Source organism: Coregonus clupeaformis, chromosome 40 (assembly GCF_020615455.1).
Source record: "Coregonus clupeaformis isolate EN_2021a chromosome 40, ASM2061545v1, whole genome shotgun sequence".
Classification (NCBI taxonomy): domain Eukaryota; kingdom Metazoa; phylum Chordata; class Actinopteri; order Salmoniformes; family Salmonidae; genus Coregonus; species Coregonus clupeaformis.
Window position 1 is genome coordinate 35,123,273 of NC_059231.1, and position 20,601 is coordinate 35,143,873.

The window sequence follows — 20,601 nt, forward strand, 5'->3', positions numbered from 1 at the left end:
AGGAGAGGTCTGCTGCTCTGCAGGATGTTTCAAGGATGGGGGCCAACAACGCAGCACGGGAGGCAATCCATGTGTGGGAGATCTTCACCTCCTACTTCTTCGAAGAGGGTGCTGTTCCCTGGCAACACTGTAGACAACACTATGCACAACCAAATGCTCTTTTGAGAGCCATCCACATGGCAATAAGAGTATTATTCTATTTACTTAGCTATGTCAACTGCAGTTATTAAATTCACAGTTTCTCTCCTTTTGATTTCTACTTCTAAGGTGAGGGTGCTGTTCAGGTAAGGGTGGTGTCTTTACAAAAACAAAACCGGCTCTTTTAAGAGTCACCCATATTGAACAAATTTAGAACAATTAGACACCCTATAGCACACACCTACACACTCGTGTATCAATCTGATTGATGGATTGTGTTGTGCAGTAAGCATGCTCAGTTGTATAACTGTGGCTCCTTCCACCTTCAAAGAATAGGACCAACCATGGAGAACAGTAAGACACTTCATTATTTATATTTATATAACTACATTATATTGTTTGTCCTCGTGTGTCTGTGCATATTTTTCAGCATAAAATACTCTGCAGCCACTTAGTGTGGACACCAGGTGAGGCCACACACACAGATTCCTGTTGAACACTGTCTCTTTAACTACCTTATTTTATCAATAACAGTCTCTCTCCTTCACTTCATCCCTCTCCCCCCTTCTCCCTAAATCCTCTAGGTTATATCAGCTGTGTCGGTGAACCCCTCCCACATCTGAACTGGCTAACACAGATGGCACAGCATGATCAGAGGTGAGAGGTCACTTGGTCGGGTCAACAGGAAGTCTTATTAAAGAGATGCTTTACATTGAAATACAGATAGAGATGTAGTAGTCCCAGAGTTAATGATCCAAGGTCAGTTTTGCATTTTACCTCCTGATGATTAAGATGACTGACAGTGTTAGAATAAAAAAAACACAAGGCTTAATCATGCTATCTCTCTCTATCTGTCTCTCGTCTGCAGGTATGTTTTGATGTGAGAAAGGATGCCAACCTCCAGTCCCATCATCGCCCTCACTCGCTCTTAAGATAATCTTCGGGCCAACTGGGGGCCCAAGGCAGCTAGAGACACTTATGTAATTGTGATGAACTGAGAGAATATTACGTTTAGTATCACTGTAATTCATTAATCATATGCTGTCTTCCCTGCTCCTCTGTTCTTACCTCTTTCCCTTTCTGTCTTTTACACTCTTTCTCACTGTCACGTTCGTTGAAGGACGGGTCAGACCAAGGCGCAGCGTGAAATGCATACATGTTTATTTATAAACTAAACACACGAACAACAAAACAACGTAACGTGGAGTCCTCAGGCTAAACACAATACAAGCCTCTACACAGAACAAGATCCCACAACTAATGATACCAAACAAGCTACTAAAGTATGATCCCCAATCAGAGACAACAAGCGACAGCTACCTCTGATTGGGAATCACACCCGGCCAAACATAGAAGTAGAACTAAACATAGAATATACAACATAGATTTCCACACCCTGACTCAACATACAAGAGTCCCATAAGTCAGGGTGTGACACTCACACCTCTTTACCCACCTCCTCTTTCATCCTCTGTTTTTATAATGGACACCAGATCTGCATTGAAGTACAGATTGAACTTGTAATTATAATATTACAATTACAATATTTAAAATGCATGTATTTATAACACTTGGAAAATGAACTTCTTTCAATAAAGCGTTTCACATTATCTACTGGTTGAAATGAAGTCTCTAATTTGATGAAATACTACACCTATCCTGTGTCCTCAGATAAATGCAGATGAAGGAAATTAGATATTGAGATGAGCTGGTTTAAGAGTATTTACATGATGCATAGGGTACTGTTTTTTAAATTATATTTCTGTATATATGAATTACAAATCAAGGCTTTAACTAGTTAAATCATGTTTCTAGTCTATTGCATAGTTACAATGTGTAACCATTGATGTCTCAGGACCAGGATTGGTAAACACTATTGAAGTGTATAATTGTAATACATACATGCAGACACAGCATCATTCAAAGACTGGAATTTGATACTGCTGGTATTGGATATGACTGAAAAAGAATCTCACAGACATTCATACCTGAACTGCACCTTTATTTGCCAAGGTAGAGTACATGATCAGTGAATATATTAAATGTACAGGCTACAATGTGGGGATCTCATGCATGGTAATAACTACATGTATATATGACTTGCATCTTTGGCACAAAGTTATATTATATTCTCCTCAATCCATAGGCTTCATTAATGTCATTCAGACTGCCATAGGCTTCATTAATGTCATTCAGACTGTTTTGAAGTTGATACAACCAGCTATGATAGCTGAAATGTTCAACTTTTTAATCGCCTCCCACGCCACGTTCGTCCCGCCCAACGACCCACCGCCCTCCCCGCTTCTCACCGCTTTCCTTCCATTGAAGGTGAGGCACCACGTGCTAGTTTACACAGGGCATGATGCGGCAGAGCCCACGGTGGATCAGCACATAGGTTTTTATTGATTGCTACACTAAGGGATGGTACATTTCATGTTAACATGATGCTTTCATTTGTGTTTAGAGCTTATTATCAGTTTATAAATTAGAATGTTAGCAAGTTAAATGTCCCTTACCTTGAGCTACTAGCTTGAGGGGGAGCTAAGCCCTCGTGGGGCATTTAAGCCCTGAATGATACCTGCCAGGCAGCCCTGTCTCACAGGCTGTGTCCTACCCCCAATACCACAGACAATTGCATGCAAGCAACAACGCAGCTAACTTCGCTAGTCTTGTGAGCGAGCTAGTTAGCTAGGTAGTCTTATTAGCTAGCTAGCTAGCTTATCTACCCCCAAGACCACAGCCAATCGCATTCAAGGAACAACGCAGCTAACTTGGCTAGTCTTGTGAGCTAGCTAGCTAACAAGCTAGTGTGGGGATCTATTTTCTTATAACTAGATGTGATGCCTAGCTTAGAAAGAATACATTAATGATTAAACATAATAGGTTTGTGCTGTACTGATATAGACTGTTAAACATAACAAGCTGTGATTAATGTGGGGAACTATTAGGGGGTAGGCTGAGACAAGGCTTGTGTCTCACATACACACACACTGCCTCTTTGTTAGAACGCTCAAGGACATGTGTTCTGCTACAAAGATGTCTGAGGTTGCTGACTCGAGACAAGTTGTGGAGAAAACAACTGACACCTGGCAACAGTGAAGCGCCAAGGGGCTGGGACCAGCCTGTGCGCCAACGATAGGCTGAGTAAGTCTAAACCACACTCAGTCTCTACTCTGATAAGCCAGCAGGGAGCGGGAACTATCTCTGTCAGAGTATTTAAAGAAGAACTTATAACAATGGACCAGTTCTCTGTCTGCCCTGCGTGGTATTTCAGTGGGCCCGTATATACGAACATCATATTTACCATTGAAGTGTTTTGCATTAATTAAAATACTAGTCTATTTTAGAAGATGTGTATTGACCTCTTTTTGTTCCAATACCAGATTTGAATTGACACAACTTAACACTAGCTTGTTATCTATTCTGGTTGTTAGCTTGCATAACTGATGTGTATAATTATAAGGGACCCTTCATGTTTTGTGGATAATATTTATCCACAGTGGGTGAGCTCCATTCCTGACAGGCTGATCAGATGAAATTTCAGCCTCAGCTTTACCTATGAAACAGCCTACAAGGCAGCATCCTGACATCAGCCTCTGAGTCTGCTATTGAATCTGATTAGCCTGCCAGGAATAGAGCTCACCCCCTGGATCAGATCTGTATCTGGCTATAAAGCACGTTGACAGCTAATCTGCCTGCAAGGAGCTTTACCTTTACCTCAATTGGTAGAGCATGGCGCTTGTAACGCCAGGGTAGTGGGTTTGATCCCCGGGACCACCCATATGTAAAAATGTATGCACACATGACTGTAAGTCGCTTTGGATAAAAGCGTCTGCTAAATGGCATATTATTATATTATTATTACCTATGAAACAGCCTGCAAGGCAGAATCCTGATTTATTAGCCTCTGAGGCTGCTAATGAATCTGATCAAGCTCTGAGGCTGAAATTGAATCTGATCAGCCTGTCAGGAATGGAGATCACCCACGCTGTATATTTAAATATTATCCATAAAACATTAAGTGTCCCTTAGAATTATATACATATCAGTTATGTATCATGTTAGTGTTAAGTTGCGTCAATTCAAATCTGGTATTGGAACAAAAAGAGGTCAATACACGTCTTCTAAAATAGACTAGTATTTTAATTAATGCAAAACACTTCAATGGTAAATATGATGTTCGTATATACAGGTCCACTGAAATACCACGCAGGGCAGACAGAGAACTGGTCCATTGTTATAAGTTCTTCTTTAAATGCTCTGACAGAGATAGTTCCCGCTCCCTGCTGGCCTATCAGAGTAGAGACTGAGCGTGGTTTAGACTTACTCAGCCTATCGTTGGCACACAGGCTGGTCCCAGACCCTTGGCGCTTCACTGTTGCCAGGTGTCAGTTGTTTTCTCCACAACTTGTCTCGAGTCAGCAACCTCAGACATCTTTGTAGCAGAACACATGTCCTTGAGCGTTCTAACAAAGAGGCAGTGTGTGTGTATGTGAGACACAAGCCTTATCTCAGCCTACCCCCTAATAGTTCCCCACATTAATCACAGCTTGTTATGTTAAACAGTCTATATCAGTACAGCACAAACCTATTATGTTCAATCATTAATGTATTCTTTCTAAGCTAGGCATCACATCTAGTTATAAGAAAATAGATCCCCACATTAGCATGAAATGTACTATCCCTTAGTGTACCAATCAATAAAAACGTATGTGCGGATCCACCGTGGGCTCTGCCGCCTCAACCATACTGTCAATCTATCATCAATACGTCCACTCCTATTGATAGAGTTTATTTCGTTATCTCGACAAAACAACTTTTGTTATGTTGTGATGATGAAATAAATAAGTTGTGATCTCGACATATCGAGGGAATCGTTTTTGTATTCATATGTCCTCTCTGGACTTCTGTAGGTAATGGGGCCTGTGTAGCTCAGTAGGTAGAGCATGGCGTTTGCAACGCCAGGGTTGTGGGTTTGATTCCCATGGGGGGCCAGTATGAAAAATTTATGCACTCACTAACTGTAAGTCGCTCTGGATAAGAGCGTCTGCTAAATGACTAAAATGCAAATAATGGATAGGCTATCATAGTGTTACCTTTGGTCCCTGCCCATCAACTCCTCCCCAGGCTACTGGGCTTTTCTGGCAGGGACTCAGGGAGGGATTAATACATTGATAATGAATGAGGAATCATCTAACTAAATATGATTGTGAGAAAATCAAAGAAATGCATTATGTTTGTTTTTTATTGGTACAGTTCTTTGCTTGTGTTGATTGCCTTGAACAATTAAAAAACGCCTTTCGAATTCAAAAAGCTATTTTGGCCTGAACTGGTCGCTGTACCATAAAACTTCGCAGTGCATGCTGGGCACTGCGTGAGTGTTTTTTTGGGGGAAATAATGTTGCTCGCACAGATGGCAGCTAGCATTTTCCATTGATAGAAGTTTGTATTGCACGTTTATTGTACAAAATTACTGTTATGTGACCTCTACTATTGTTCAGTTTCGATGACACTAGGCAGCTATTTAATAACTAAGTTGTATTATCCTTCGTGGTAGCAACTGTGTCATCTAGCTAACGTTAGCCAGCTAGCTTCCCAACCGCAGAGATAAACACTTAAAATTTATGCTTTTACACTAACGATAGCTAAACCTGCCATTACTGGGGGTAAGGTAGTATTATGTATGAACCATGAACTTTGCTCGTGCAAGACATATGCCCAACTGATTTCGACGTTAACAGACTGCAGAGAGACTAGCTAACATTAGCTAGTATATGCTAGCTAGCTAACAGTGACTGGTTTCCAAGCACTCAAGTCCATCTTGAATAAGCACAAAGCTACAACGGAGACAATGGATGAGAGCCCAGAAGCGGCTGTGGACAACGATGACCTTGTTATTATTGTGGAAAACGAGGCAGAGAGCTTGCCAGCTGAAGAGGAGAGGGCGAAACAGCTAGGAGGTAGCCTCGGTCTCATGGACACTTGCCCTGTCTGCAAGTTGAATTTCCACAACAGAGAGCCGAAACTTCTGCCATGCCTCCACTCTTTCTGCAAGAAGTGTCTTCCACCCCCTTCAAGGAACTTAGTCAACACTGAACAACGGCGCGACCCGCAACTTCAAGCGGACAACTCGAAACCACGTGAGATCCGTCAGTTTGTTTATTATTGGAAAGTTGATAACTGTACTGTAGTCAGACTACTAGTCACTGAAGTGCAGTAGTCTGTAACATGGACTTACTGGATTTTCAAAATAGTCTGTCAGATTGATTGTAATATTAGAAGATGCCGATCATTTCTGTGTGTGTTATTCCCCTGGTTCCAGTCAATGTGATCCGCTGCCCAGTTTGTCGACAAGAGTGCTGGGAGGTGGAGGTGCTGGATAACTTCTTTGTGAAGGACTCTGTGGAGGTTCCCAGCAGCACAGTGGAGAAGACCAGTCAGGTGCGTTAATATTGGTTACCAGGAAGGGTCACAAATGGTACGCTCAAATGGGGAAAAATGGATTGCATATATTTTTTTATCACCCATCTACACACAATACCCCATAATGACAAAGTGAAAAATGTTTTTAGAAATTGTTGCAAATTTATCGAAAATGAAAAACATAACTATCTCATTTACGTAAGGATTCACATCCCTGAGTCAATACATTGTAGAAACAGCGATTACAGCTGTGAGTCTTTCTGGGTAGGCCATTAAGAGCTTTCCACACCTGGATTGTGCAACATTTGCCCATTTGATCTTTTTCAAAAATCTTCAAGCTCTGTCAAATTGGTTGTTGATCATTGCTAGACAACCATTTTCAGGTCTTGCCATAGATTTTCAAGCAGATTTAAGTCAAAACTTTTAAGTCAAGAACATTCACTGTCTTATTGGTAAGAAACTCCAGTGTAGATTTGGCCTTGTGTTTTAGGTTATTGTCCTGCTGAAATGTTAATTCATCTCCCAATGTCTGGTGGAAAGCAGACTTAACCAGGTTCTCCTCTAGGATTTTGCCTGTGCTTAGCTCCAGTTTATTTTTTATCCTGAAAAACTTCCCAGTCCTTAACAATAACAAGCATACCCATAACATGGTGAAGCCACCACTATGTTTGTAAATATGGAGAGTGGTACTCAGTAATGTGTTGTATTGGATTTGCCCCAAACATAACACTTTGTATTCAGGACATAATGTTAATTGCTTTGCCACATTTCTTGCAGTATTACTTTAGTGCCTTGTTGCAAACAGGATGCATGTTTTGGAATATTTTTGTTCTGTACAGGCTTCGTTTTCACTCTGTCAATTAGGTTAGTATTGTGGAGTAACTACAATGTTGTTGCTCCATCCTCAGTTTTCTCCTATCACAGCCATTAAACTCTGTAACTGTTTTAAAGTCATCATTGGCCTCATGGTGAAATCCCTGAGTGGTTTCCTTCCTCTTCAGCAACTGAGTTAGGAAAGACGCCTATATCTTTGTTGTGACGGGGTGTATTGATCCAAAGTGTAAATTATAACTTCACCATGCTCAAAGGGGTATTCAATGTCTGCTTTTTTATTTTGACCCATCTACCAATAGAGGTGCCCTTCTTTGCGAGGCATTGGAAAACCTCCCTGGTCTTTTGTGGTTTAACCTGTGTTTGAAATTCACTGCTCAACTGAGGGACCTTACAGATAATTGTATATGTGGCGTACAGAGATGAGGAATTAATTCTAAAATCATGTTAAACACAGTCCATGCAACTTATTTTTTTTATTTTTTATTATTTTTATTTATGTGACTTGTTACGCACATTTTTACTCCTGAACTTATTTAGGCTTGCCATAACAAAGAGATTGAATACTTATTGACTCAAGACATTTAACCTTTTCATTTTTTATTAATTTGTAAAAATTAAATATAAATGAATAACATAGTTCCACTTTGACATTATGAGGTATTGTGTGTAAGCCAGTGACAACAAATCTCTATTTAATCAATTTTATATTCAGGCAATAAAATGTATACCATGTGTCACCACAGCATTGCCTTACATAATCTTTAGGACTAAAATCATGGATTTAAGCAAAGGCAAGTTCTTGCTCATATGTTCTCCCTTCCCTATTTCCAGGTGTGTATGAGTTGTGATGACAACACAGAGGCCACTGGGTTCTGTGTGGAGTGTGTGGAGTTCCTGTGTGTGACGTGTATTGAGGCCCACCAGAGGGTCAAGTTCACCAGGGATCATACCATACGGCAGAAGGAGGAGATGTCCCCAGGTAGCCTACTCTATGAAAATATGTGGCTTACTGAATTGTATACTGTAAGAACATAGACTTTCCAGGGCCAAGGAATGTGGTAGGTAGGCGCTTTACAACAAAATCTATTAAACCAAATCACAAATATGTAGATAGATAAATGCATAGTGATTTATTTTCTTATAGGCTAAATTCTTGTCTTATTCCAGAGGCTGTGGGTGCGTCCACACAGAAGCCAGTGTTCTGTGACATCCACAAGCAGGAGCCCCTCAAGCTGTTCTGTGAGACCTGCGACCGTCTCACCTGCAGGGACTGTCAGCTGCTCAAGCACAAAGACCACAAGTATGACCACATTTATTTATTCACCTTTTATGTTTCCAGGTTAGTGTCAGAGAATCTCTTTTGTCGTGCTTAGCTACCTTAAAGGGATACTTTGGGATTTTGACAATGAGGCCCCTTATCTACTTCCCCAGAGTCAGATGAACTAGTGGATACCATTTTTATGCCTCTGTGTCCAGTGTGAAGGAAGTTAGGTAGTTTCGCGAGTCAATGCTAACTATTGTTAGCGCAATGACTGGAAGTCTATGGGCATCTGCTAGCATGCTGTATCTGCTAGCACTCACTGTAAATCGCTCTGGATAAGAGCATCTGCAAAATGACTTAAATGTAACAAGAGACCTACAGTGGGGAAAAAAAGTATTTAGTCAGCCACCAATTGTGCAAGTTCTCCCACTTAAAAATATGAGAGAGGCCTGTAATTTTCATCATAGGTACACGTCAACTATGACAGACAAAATGAGGAAAAAAATTCCAGAAAATCACATTGTAGGATTTTTTATGAATTTATCTGCAAATTATGGTGGAAAATAAGTATTTGGTCACCTACAAACAAGCAAGATTTCTGGCTCTCACAGACCTGTAACATCTTCTTTAAGAGGCTCCTCTGTCCTCCACTCGTTACCTGTATTAATGGCACCTGTTTGAACTTGTTATCAGTATAAAAGACACCTGTCCACAACCTCAAACAGTCACACTCCAAACTCCACTATGGCCAAGACCAAAGAGCTGTCAAAGGACACCAGAAACAAAATTGTAGACCTGCACCAGGCTGGGAAGACTGAATCTGCAATAGGTAAGCAGCTTGGTTTGAAGAAATCAACTGTGGGAGCAATTATTAAGGAAATGGAAGACATACAAGACCACTGATAATCTCCCTCGATCTGGGGCTCCACGCAAGATCTCACCCCGTGGGGTCAAAATGATCACAAGAACAGTGAGCAAAAATCCCAGAACCACACGGGGGGACCTAGTGAATGACCTGCAGAGAGCTGGGACCAAAGTAACAAAGCCTACCATAAGTAACACACTACGCCGCCAGGGACTCAAATCCTGCAGTGCAAGACGTGTCACCCTGCTTAAGCCAGTACATGTCCAGGCCCGTCTGAAGTTTGCTAGAGTGCATCTGGATGATCCAGAAGAGGATTGGGAGAATGTCATATGGTCAGATGAAACCAAAATATAACTTTTTGGTAAAAACTCAACTCGTCGTGTATGGAGGACAAAGAATGCTGAGTTGTATCCAAATAACACCATACCTACTGTGAAGCATGGGGGTGGAAACATCATGCTTTGGGGCTGTTTTTCTGCAAAGGGACCAGGACGACTGATCCGTGTAAAGGAAAGAATGAATGGGATTTTGTATCGTGAGATTTTGAGTGAAAACCTCCTTCCATCAGCAAGGGCATTGAAGATGAAACGTGGCTGGGTCTTTCAGCATGACAATGATCCCAAACACACCGCCCGGGCAACGAAGGAGTAGCTTCGTAAGAAGCATTTCAAGGTCCTGGAGTGGCCTAGCCAGTCTCCAGATCTCAACCCCATAGAAAATCTTTGGAGGGAGTTGAAAGTCCGTGTTGCCCAGCGACAGCCCCAAAACATCACTGCTCTAGAGGAGATCTGCATGGAGGAATGGGCCAAAATACCAGCAACAGTGTGTGAAAACCTTGTGAAGACTTACAGAAAACGTTTGACCTGTGTCATTGCCAACAAAGGGTATATAACAAAGTATTGAGAAACTTTTGTTATTGACCAAATACTTATTTTCCACCATAATTTGCAAATAAATTCATAAAAAATCCTACAATGTGATTTTCTGGATATTTTTTTATCATTTTGTCTGTCATAGTTGACGTGTACCTATGATGAAAATTACAGGCCTCTCTCATCTTTTTAAGTGGGAGAACTTGCACAATTGGTGGCTGACTAAATACTTTTTTTCCCCACTGTACCTATCAGAGGCCTGGGTTGAAACCTTCAATAGTCAATATTATGCTCAAACTGGTTCTATATTTTGAAGTATAGTTTTTGTACCTGTGCTTCATGTGTTGGTATTAATCCTCTGTGTAAAGGGGATTTTCAGGTGAACAAAAAGGAGAGCAGTTGTTGATAATATCAATAAAAAATCCATCTGGTTTATTACAAGAATTCAGGGAGAACACCTCTAATTATATATTAATCACACAGCACCGAAGGTTATGTAAACACAGCCCAAGAGGCTTGTCACATCAGCTGCTACAGAATCTGTGTTACAGATGCAGTACATTATCAATGTTCCCTAGGCTCAGTCAAACTTTAACCATAACATTCAACACTGGCAGACATTTGATACTGGCAGTTAAACAGGTCAAAGGTCGGAACATCAAAACTGCAACATGTAAAGTGTTGGTCCCATGTTTCATGAGCTGAAATAAAGTATCCCATACAATTTCCATATGCACAAAAAGCTTATTTCTTTCAAGTGCACACATTTGTTTTCATCTCTGTTAGTGAGCATTTCTCCTTTGCCAAGATAAACCATCCACCTGACACGTGTGGCATATCAAGAAGCTGATTAAAAAGCATGCTCATTATACAGGTGCACCTTGTGCTGGGGACAATAAAATGGCACTCTAAAATGTGCAGTTTTGTCACACAACACAATGCCACAGATGTCTCAAGTTTTGAGGGTGTGCAATAGGCATGCTGACTGCAGGAATGTACCAGAGCTGTTGCCAGAGTATTGAATGTTCATATCTCTACCATAAGCCACCTCCAACGTCATTTTAGAGAATTTGGTAGTCTGTCAAACTGGCCTCACAAACGCAGACCATGTGTAACCACGCCAGTCCAGGACCTCCACATCCGGCTTCTTCACCTGAAACTGAGGAGTATTTCTGTCTGTAATAAAGCCCTTTTGTGGGGAAAAACTCATTCTGATTGGCTGGACCTGGCTCCCCAGTGGGTGGGCCTGGCTCCCAAGTGGGTGGACCTACGCCCTCCCAGGCCCACCCATGGCTGCACCCCCTGCCCAGTCATGTGAAATCCATAGATTAGGGCCTAATTTATTTATTTTAATTGACAGATTTCCTTATGAGCTGTAACTCAGTAAAATTGTTACAACAGATAATTCTAGACTAATAGGCGCAAAACAATTTAATTAAATATGGTACTTAAACATACATGGTTAACTCCTGTTTCCCTTCCCCAAGGGAACACATCTGTCTGCGTCACCCAGCACACACAGTCATGTTTTTACATATTAATCCATATCACCAGTAAATAAAATACAGGTAAAAAATTACTCAAATAATTTCCCATTACACTCTGCATTTCTTGTCTCCAGTTACCAGTTCCTTGAAGACGCCTACAGAAACCACAGGCAACACCTGGAAAACATGACACATCAGTTACAGGAGAAGAGGAAGGCCATAGAAGAAGTGTCCAATTGCATCAACAATGGGTAATTTATTACATATACTAAACATGCAAACTAAACTCGCATGTTATGTACATTGACAAGTTCAATAGCATGAATGACTACAGGCAAACTCATAATGTCCTGCTTTTCTACTTCTACTGTCTATATTCTTTCAGACTCCAGCAAGTCGATGAAAACCGCAAGTCTGTCACCAATGAGATAAAGAAGTCAATTTGCAACTTGATCATGGAGATCAACAGAAAGGGAAAAATCTTGGTCAATCAACTTGAGGTATGCTTGTTAAACAGGACATGAGCAATCATGTCATTCCACCACATAATTAAATAATGTACACTTCTGCTGACATGGCTCTAATTACACTATATATGAGTATATTTGTAAGTAGCTTTGTGCTAATCATGGTGGTTGTGTCAGACACTGACGAAGGACCATGAGGTCGGACTGAAGAAACAACAAGAAGATGTCAGCCACCTGACCAGACATCTAGATCACGTCATCAACTTCACCAAGTGGGCCACAGCCAGTCACAGTGGCACAGCTCTCCTATACTGCAAGAGACTGGTAGGAACCATGACTTTCACTGGGGAGATGGATTTATTTTGGCCTACTTTTTAAACCCATGAGGGAAAATGTTGACCTAAATTGTTCAGGCAGCTCTGTGTAGAAATGCACATTGAAAACGGAATTTGTGATGTTCAATAGCATTAGGCTACTTCCATTTGCGTGATTCAGTAACCTTTTCTTTCAGATTCTTTGCCAAATCCATTACCTAATGAGGGCCAACTGTAACGCATCCATCGTCCCTCAGAGCTCAGTCCGCTTCCAGTGTCGCTCCGGTTTCTGGGCCTCAAATGTCGATCTTGGTAAGAACTCTTAAACTTCAGTTCTGATGGATACTGTAGGCGTAATCCAAAATCATCCCCATGATGTTAAATGCAGACATTGTTAAACTAATGTTTGTTAATGTGCCATTAAACCCCTACAACTCATCCAGAACGCCGCAGCCCGTCTGGTGTTCAACCTTCCCAAGTTCTCTCACGTCACCCCCCTCCTCCGCACACTCCACTGGCTTCCAGTTGAAGCTCGCATCCGTTACAAGACCATGGTGCTTGCCTATGGAGCAGTGAGGGGAACGGCACCTCTGTACCTTCGGGCTCTGATCAGTCCCTACACCCAAACGAGGGCATTGCGTTCATCCACCTCTGGCCTGCTGGCTCCCTTCCTCTGCGGAAGCATAGTTCCCGCTCAGCCCAGTCAAAACTGTTCGCTGCTCTGGCACCCCAATGGTGGAACAAGCTCCCTCACGACGCCAGGACAGCGGAGTCACTCACCACCTTCCGGAGACATTTGAAACCCCACCTCTTTAAGGAATACCTGGGATAGGATAAAGTAATCCTTCTACCCCCCCAAAAAAATTGTAAAGTGGTTATCCCACTGGCTATAGGGTGAATGCACCAATTTGTGAGTCGCTCTGGATAAGAGCGTCTGCTAAATGACGTAAATGTGCCCTTGAGCAAGGCACTTAACCCTAATTGCTCCTGTAAGTCGCTCTGGATAAGAGCGTCTGCTAAATGACTAACATGTAAATGTAAAAAAAAATGTTTCTGTGTATTTCCTAAGGGTCTTTGGCAGTAGAGAGAATCCCTGGTCGTCAGCCCAGTTCTATGCAGCAGGGCTTCCCTCCTGGCCACCCCAGCCAGCCTGGCCCCGGCCCCAGAGGAGAGGGCCCTCCCGGGGCCTTCCCTCCAGGCTCCTCCGCCCACCAGCGTGGGAGCACCCTGGCCCAGCTCCAGCTGCAGGTAGAGAAGCTTGCCCAGCACCCCAACAGGGCTGGACAGCCCCCTCCCAACCACTGGTCCTGGTACCAGCAGGGTCTGAAGCTCCCAGGGCCGGTGCCAGGGCCAGGGGGCCCCCCTCCACAGAGGCCCCACCAGGGGGGTTCTCCGTCGCAGGGTCCCCCCAACATGGTCCAGATCCAGCAGCCGGGCCGGAGTTACGGACCCCCCGGGCCCCAAACCCATCCCAACCCCAGGAGCCCCACCTCTATGCTGCAAAACGCAGGCTTCCCTCCTCAGGTATGTGTGATTCTTTTAACATTTTTTTTATTCCTAATCCTTTTTTGAAGTTGTAGATTTGCTCTTTGCTGTTATCAGACAGTGTACAATAACAGAGAACTGAGAACATGCTATTTCAGTTGGGATAAAATGGTGACAAGCTGATACAAAGGCACCAATTATGATTCATATGTTTGCTGAGTTGTGTTATTGTCTGTAGTAATCCATGTTTATATATATTTTGTCATAATTAGCCTTCAAATTGCAAGACTTGTAAAAAATGCTTGCCTCTGACTTTTGTGCCATATCTCATTCTAGTCTCTGAGGGATCTCATCCACAACTCCAGCTTCCCTCCCAAACCAATGGATGTGCTACAGGGTACCTCCCGCTACTCTCATGCACCTCCTCCCAACACAGGACCCATCAGCACTCAAGCCTCTATACACCAGGTACATGCGGTTTCCCATAAACTGAAGCTGAAGCTCATTATTTAATGTATTTACATGTATTTTATGTCTCAATGGTTGTGTATTTACCACACACACACAAACAAGAGAAATAAACTGTTCGCTGCTCTGGCATCCCAATGGTGGAACGAGCTCCCTCACGACGCCAGGACAGCGGAGTCACTCACCACCTTCCGGAGACATTTGAAACCCCACCTCTTTAAGGAATACCTGGGATAGGATAAAGTAATCCTTCTACCCCTCCCTTACCCCAACCCCCAAAAAAAAAAAAAGACATTGTAAAGTGGTTATCCCACTGGCTATAAGGTGAATGCACCAATTTGTAAGTCGCTCTGGATAAGAGCGTCTGCTAAATTACGTAAATGTAAATAGAATAACTCTTTGGTTGTTGTTCTCAGCGTAACATGATGGAAGCCGCACAATTGAGGAGGAGTGACCCCAGTGGATCTTCATCATTATCCATGCCCAACCCCAGAGCTAGTTATGCTCCGAGCCTAGCCACTGCCTTCCCAGACAGACATGGTAGGCGTCTCACCCTCTCACACTCCCCTAATTTATTACATGCAAAACAAACATGAAATATAATTAAATTAGCTATTCATGCCCAATCATAAATTAATCGCAATAAAACCCCTTTCTCGTTCTCTCCTCAGCACATGGAAGACAGAATTCCCCCATGTCCAAATCTTCCTCCTCTGAAGCCAACATAGGGTAGGTGAACCCCACTCCCACACCACAGGGTGCTGTCCTCTTTACACCCCACACCAAGGTCACAGTATATACCGTGTGGTTGATGTGTTCCTGGTTGTAATATATGTACCATGTTGTTGATATGTTCCTGGTTGTAATATCTATGTTTCTGTACCATGTGGTTGACGTGTTCCTCGTTGTAATATCTGTGTTGAAGGTCTGCTTCCTGGAAGCGCACAGAGCCTCATGCGGCAGCTCCCCCCTCCTCAGCTAAGCGGAGGCGAAGGTCGTCCCCCGGACCAATCATCGTCATCAAGGACGAACCAGAGGACGACGACGAAGTCAGCTTTGTAAGTATGACTGCATGTACACTCTCTCTGTGTGTGTTTGTCTCTATCTCTGTGTGCCTTTGAAAAGAGATATATTCTATACAATCATATATGAAATATGATATTAGGTTCAGATGATAGAATCTCCCTAGTCTTTCTTCCATCCTCCAGGTGCAGTCTAGTGTTGGAGCCTCAGCCAGCCTGCCAGACAGCAGTACAGGCATCCAGCCCAAGCCCCAGTCCCAGCCCCAGCAGCAGTCTCTCCCAGCACCCATGGTGGAGCCCCAGCCAGACCCCCAGCCAGACCCCCAGCCAGAGCCCGAGCCAGAGCCCCAGCCAGAGACCCAGCCAGAGACCCAGCCAGAGACCCAGCCAGAGACCCAGGTAGAGCTAGAGGCAGACCCCCAACCAGAGCCAGAAAAGGCCCCAGGTGTCCCTGAAGACGACCCCAATGAAGACTGGTGCGCTGTGTGTCAGAATGGGGGAGAACTGCTCTGCTGTGACAAATGTCCCAAAGTCTTCCATCTGAACTGTCATATACCTACCCTTAGAGAGTCTCCCAGGTAATTAACACCTACTTTTAAATGTATATGCACCACTCACAGCTGCACCGTCCTGCCTGCTCTGCCTGTTAAATGTAATACATCGGTCTCTGAAGGGCGATTAGTTTGCAGTACCTTGTAATATAAAATGGGGGAATTGTTTACCCCCAAAGTATGATGAGAGACTGCAATATTGTCAATTCACTATCCCCCCTGTGTGTCTGTGTTTCCAGTGGTGAGTGGTTCTGTTCGTTCTGTCGTGACCTGACCAGTCCTGAGATGGAGTATAACCCAGATAGCCAGAGAGAATCACCAGCCATGAAGGAAGAGCCAGGATCAGAGAGATTCCCTCCAGTTGATAAAAGGAAATGTGAGAGACTGTTGCTCTGCATCTACTGCAACGAGTTCAGTACAGATTTCCAGGAGCCTGCCTCACCGTCGGTAAGACTGCAACTACCAACTGCTCCATAGAACGTTTTTGCTCTATAGTTTTAATTCAATCAATACGATACGACTTTGTCTATCGAGTCTGAAAATTGTCATAACTCCCAATCCCCAGACACAACACCATTCATTGTGGTTAATTTATCACAGCTAAATAATGATGGTTCTCCCATCTGATATGTCCAGGCAATCCCAGAGTATAAGGAGCTGATTGAGACTCCAATGGACCTGTCCATAGTGAAGAGCAGACTGGAGTCTAAGGAGAGCCCACGTTACTGCAGTGCTGAGGAGTTTGTCAAGGATGTCAGGCTCATATTCAGGAACTGTGCAAAGTATTACCAGGTACGGCAACACGACATTACACACAATATGACACACTTGGGTTGGGTTATGGTGCTTGCTTTATAAAATACATTTGTTTGATTGACAGGCAGACACTGAGGTGGGAGGTGCAGGACTGAGCCTGGAGGAATACTTTGAGGAGCAGCTGAAGCTCCTCTACCAAGACAGAAACTTCCCTGGGGGCAGAGAGGAGGGCATGATACCCCCTGTGGAGGATGAGATGGAAGAAGGAATGGAAGACGAAGGGATGGGTCCTAACGAAGGGGATATGCCCCCTGTCGAGGATGACCTAACACCTATTGAAGAAGGGATGACTTCTATGGAGAAAGACGGGATGGCTCCTGTGGAAGGAGGGATGGAGGAAGAAGGGATACCTCCTTTAGAAGAGAGCATGGAAGCGGAAGAGACTTCTCCAGTGAAAGGAGACTCACCACCTTGTGATGCTACTGGATCAGTAGATCCATCAACAAGGGGCGCATCATCACCCAACCCTCCCAGCGAGGAGGCTCCCCAACCCCCCTCAGATACCCCAGACAACCCTCCCTGCGAGGAGGCCCCCCAACCCCCCTCAGATACCCCAGAAAACCCTGCTGACTCCCACGACACCAGCCCTGCTGACTCCCACGACACCAGCCCTGCTGCAGGCTTAGCCACAGAAAATGAGGGGACGACTGAAGAAGTGAGAGACAAAGCAGAAGAGGAGTGATTCTTGTTCTTCCACTGTAAATTGGACGGACAATAAAGCTTTTTGAATTATCTATAGGATCTGTTGTCTGAAAATACAGGGAACCCCTTTGCTGCATCATACACTTTTTGATATGATTTGCAATAATAATAATAAATAAATAAAACAGAAACCCGGGACGTATAACAGGGTACAGAGATGGACAATGAATGCACAAATGTTGTTTGTCTTGTTACAAAGCAATGTAGCTACATATATGAACTAATAATGCTGTTCTGTCTGCTGAGATTGAGAAGTTACAATCATGATGTAACTGATGAACTTTCTACAATAACAATCATAACACACAAATAATCTCCGTTATTGATAAGTTGTCTGCAGTTTTCCATGTTGGCTTTTGTAAAGATGAATGCCATATAATACTGTATATTTATAATGTAAGTGATAATATTATTTATCCAACTCTAAAGAAAAATAACTGCAAAGAAAGAATTCCATGAAAAGCATAGCCCTACATCACATCTTAAAACTCTTTTTTTATTTTTATTAAGGTCAATCATTTTTAACAGACATTTTTATGTATAGTTGTGTTTGTGTTATAATTTAGTTAAATTATAGGCTACTCTTGTATAGAACATTGTAAAGGAGGTATTCTGAAAGATAGACTCAGCGATATGACATAGATGCAGAAAGTAAACAGCATAGTGGGTCAATTTCAGCGACAACTAAGAGCGTGAGGCTCAACTTGTCCGCTATTTTGGTGCCCTGGCTACCGTGAAGCGAACTGTGCACATGAGCAGATACTCTGTGTGAGAGCGAAGTCTTGCATCCGCTCATCTCAATATCTACTATGCTGCTTGTGGCAACGTCATTTCGCTGAGTACCTTTAAGACTGTGTTCACTAGATTACAGGGATGCAAAATGTAAATATTTTTGTCAGACAATGAAAGTGCAGTGTTCTCGAATGGTGCTGCTTGCTTTTTGGCATGTAAAGAGAACGAAACTGTTGCATGTTTTCTTGTTGCCTGGCTACCCAGACTTGGTCTGGCCAAACGCCACGCCCACGGACGTTAGTTTTTTCTCCACTATCAGTCTGGATCTGAGTACCTAACCAACCCTTCACCGAATGTGAACACATTCGGGGCCGTCTGATTGGTCCAGAAACCGATGGGTTGGGCCAGAGCCAGAACACGTGGGTAAAGCGTCCAGTTAGAAAATGTGTAATTGACTTTGATACTCTGATTGGTTAGAGATGATCCAATCGATGATGACTTTGTTTTGTACAACGCCCCTCATCACCACCACAAGACTTCAATAGATGATTTAAAGAGGTCACTGGAAAGCAGACTGTGGGGGATAGAAAAAGGATGCCAGATTGGCGCACATTCAACAAATCTGATCTAACAAAGTGGATATTTGTCAAATCCGTCGTGATTGATGTGTATTGTAACAGGCCCGCTGATTACTAAAGTCTGATTTGGAGATATTTGGCTGTTTTCGCTGCATAACATTTAGAAGTAGTTCCTTTTCAGGTATAGAAGAAGTGACTGCTAAATGCTAACGCCTGTTGGTATAAGCTGGTAGCATACAGTAAAACTTCAATTAAACGCTGAGTCTCAAATAGCCGCCTGTCCCTTTTAATAGCCGGGCAATGGTACACATTTCAGAAAATAAACGCCCCTTTCAAATAAATGCAGGGTATAAATGAATTGTTTATGAGGTTACCATGAATTGTTTACCAGTTTTAATGTTTGATTTGTTAAATTAAATAATTCAGTAATGACTGAAAAAATTATGGCAATCATCCGTTTTTATTGCCAGTAACAAACTGCTAGTCAATGGCTGCTAACAGCTGAGATCTGCTAGCTAACTGGCAAGCACAAAAACAGTCAACAACTTCGGGAGTACAGACCCCCAGAAATCGTCCGATCGCCTTCTAGTGGCGAAAGTAAGAACTGACGAAAATGCACAGTCAAAGAGGAGAACAATGACTCTGTCAATTAAGTTTTTTTATTTTTTTAGGCATAGTAAGACAAAGGTGACACAATGTGTAAATGATAACACAGTGTAGGAAATGAAGAAATTGTTTAAAATGCTGGAAGTGAATGCTGGAATTAAACAATGAAATATGCAAATGAGCAAAAGCTGTGTGCATTAAGGAAATAGATGCCTGGCTCACATTGAAGCCTGTCTCAAATAGGTGCCTGTTGTGTTCAGTGATTTAAGCAAATAAACACTGGGCTATTAATTGTGGTAGCTAGCATAGAGAAATCAGTGGTGTTAGTCAAAGTTGTTTTTAACTGTAATGCAGTTGATTGATGACGATGACATGAACATGTATTGGGGTTGCCATCCATACAAGCATTATACTTAGATTTATACCTCAACATAGTGTGAAATACACATATAAACAATATCCTAAATGTAGATGAGTTTTGCTGGGGGTCAATGAGGAGTTTCGGGCACTTTCCCCCAGGAATCTTTCCCCCGTGTGTTTCATTGTTTTAACTGAGTTCCATTGATCTCTTTACCACATCTATGATGGCATTCTCAGACTAAAGTATGTAGCAAATGAGAGAGCAGCGGAATAATTTAGTGTGAGTCGTCAGGCTAGTTTTTTTGTTTAACCTCCTTGATAAGTGTCTCTAGAGTAGAGATCGGGGACCATTCAGCTCCTATCAAGTCACTGGTGTAAGGTGGCCAGGCTTCTTGTTTAAACAAGAGCATCATGCAACCTTGTGTACTCCAATATCTCTATCAGTAAAGGGGTAACACCAGAGTGTGAATTACAGGGGGCCCAGGGAGGTCTCAGACCCCTGAGACATGAGTCCCCCTAAATGCAACAAAGTCAAACTTTGAGGGGTCTCTAAATAATGCTAATTTAACCATTCTCTTATTTGTTTAAAATGCAATTTGTACTTCTACAGTGGTATATAT

At 42.8% G+C, this 20,601-nt stretch overlaps 1 protein-coding gene across 1 annotated transcript; it reads left to right on the forward strand.

Moving 5' to 3' along the window:
* Positions 1–5,508: 5,508 nt before the first annotated feature.
* LOC121555117 (transcription intermediary factor 1-alpha) lies at positions 5,509–19,760 on the forward strand. Its single transcript, XM_041868927.2, has 17 exons — positions 5,509–6,287; positions 6,461–6,579; positions 8,227–8,374; positions 8,563–8,695; positions 12,015–12,131; positions 12,266–12,380; positions 12,525–12,671; positions 12,859–12,973; positions 13,731–14,185; positions 14,483–14,614; positions 15,031–15,154; positions 15,286–15,343; positions 15,540–15,672; positions 15,823–16,214; positions 16,427–16,634; positions 16,824–16,979; positions 17,068–19,760. The coding sequence occupies exons 1-17, from the start codon at positions 5,990–5,992 to the stop codon at positions 17,683–17,685; spliced, it is 3,468 nt and encodes a 1,155-aa protein (XP_041724861.2). The 5' UTR covers positions 5,509–5,989; the 3' UTR covers positions 17,686–19,760.
* Positions 19,761–20,601: the final 841 nt, after the last annotated feature.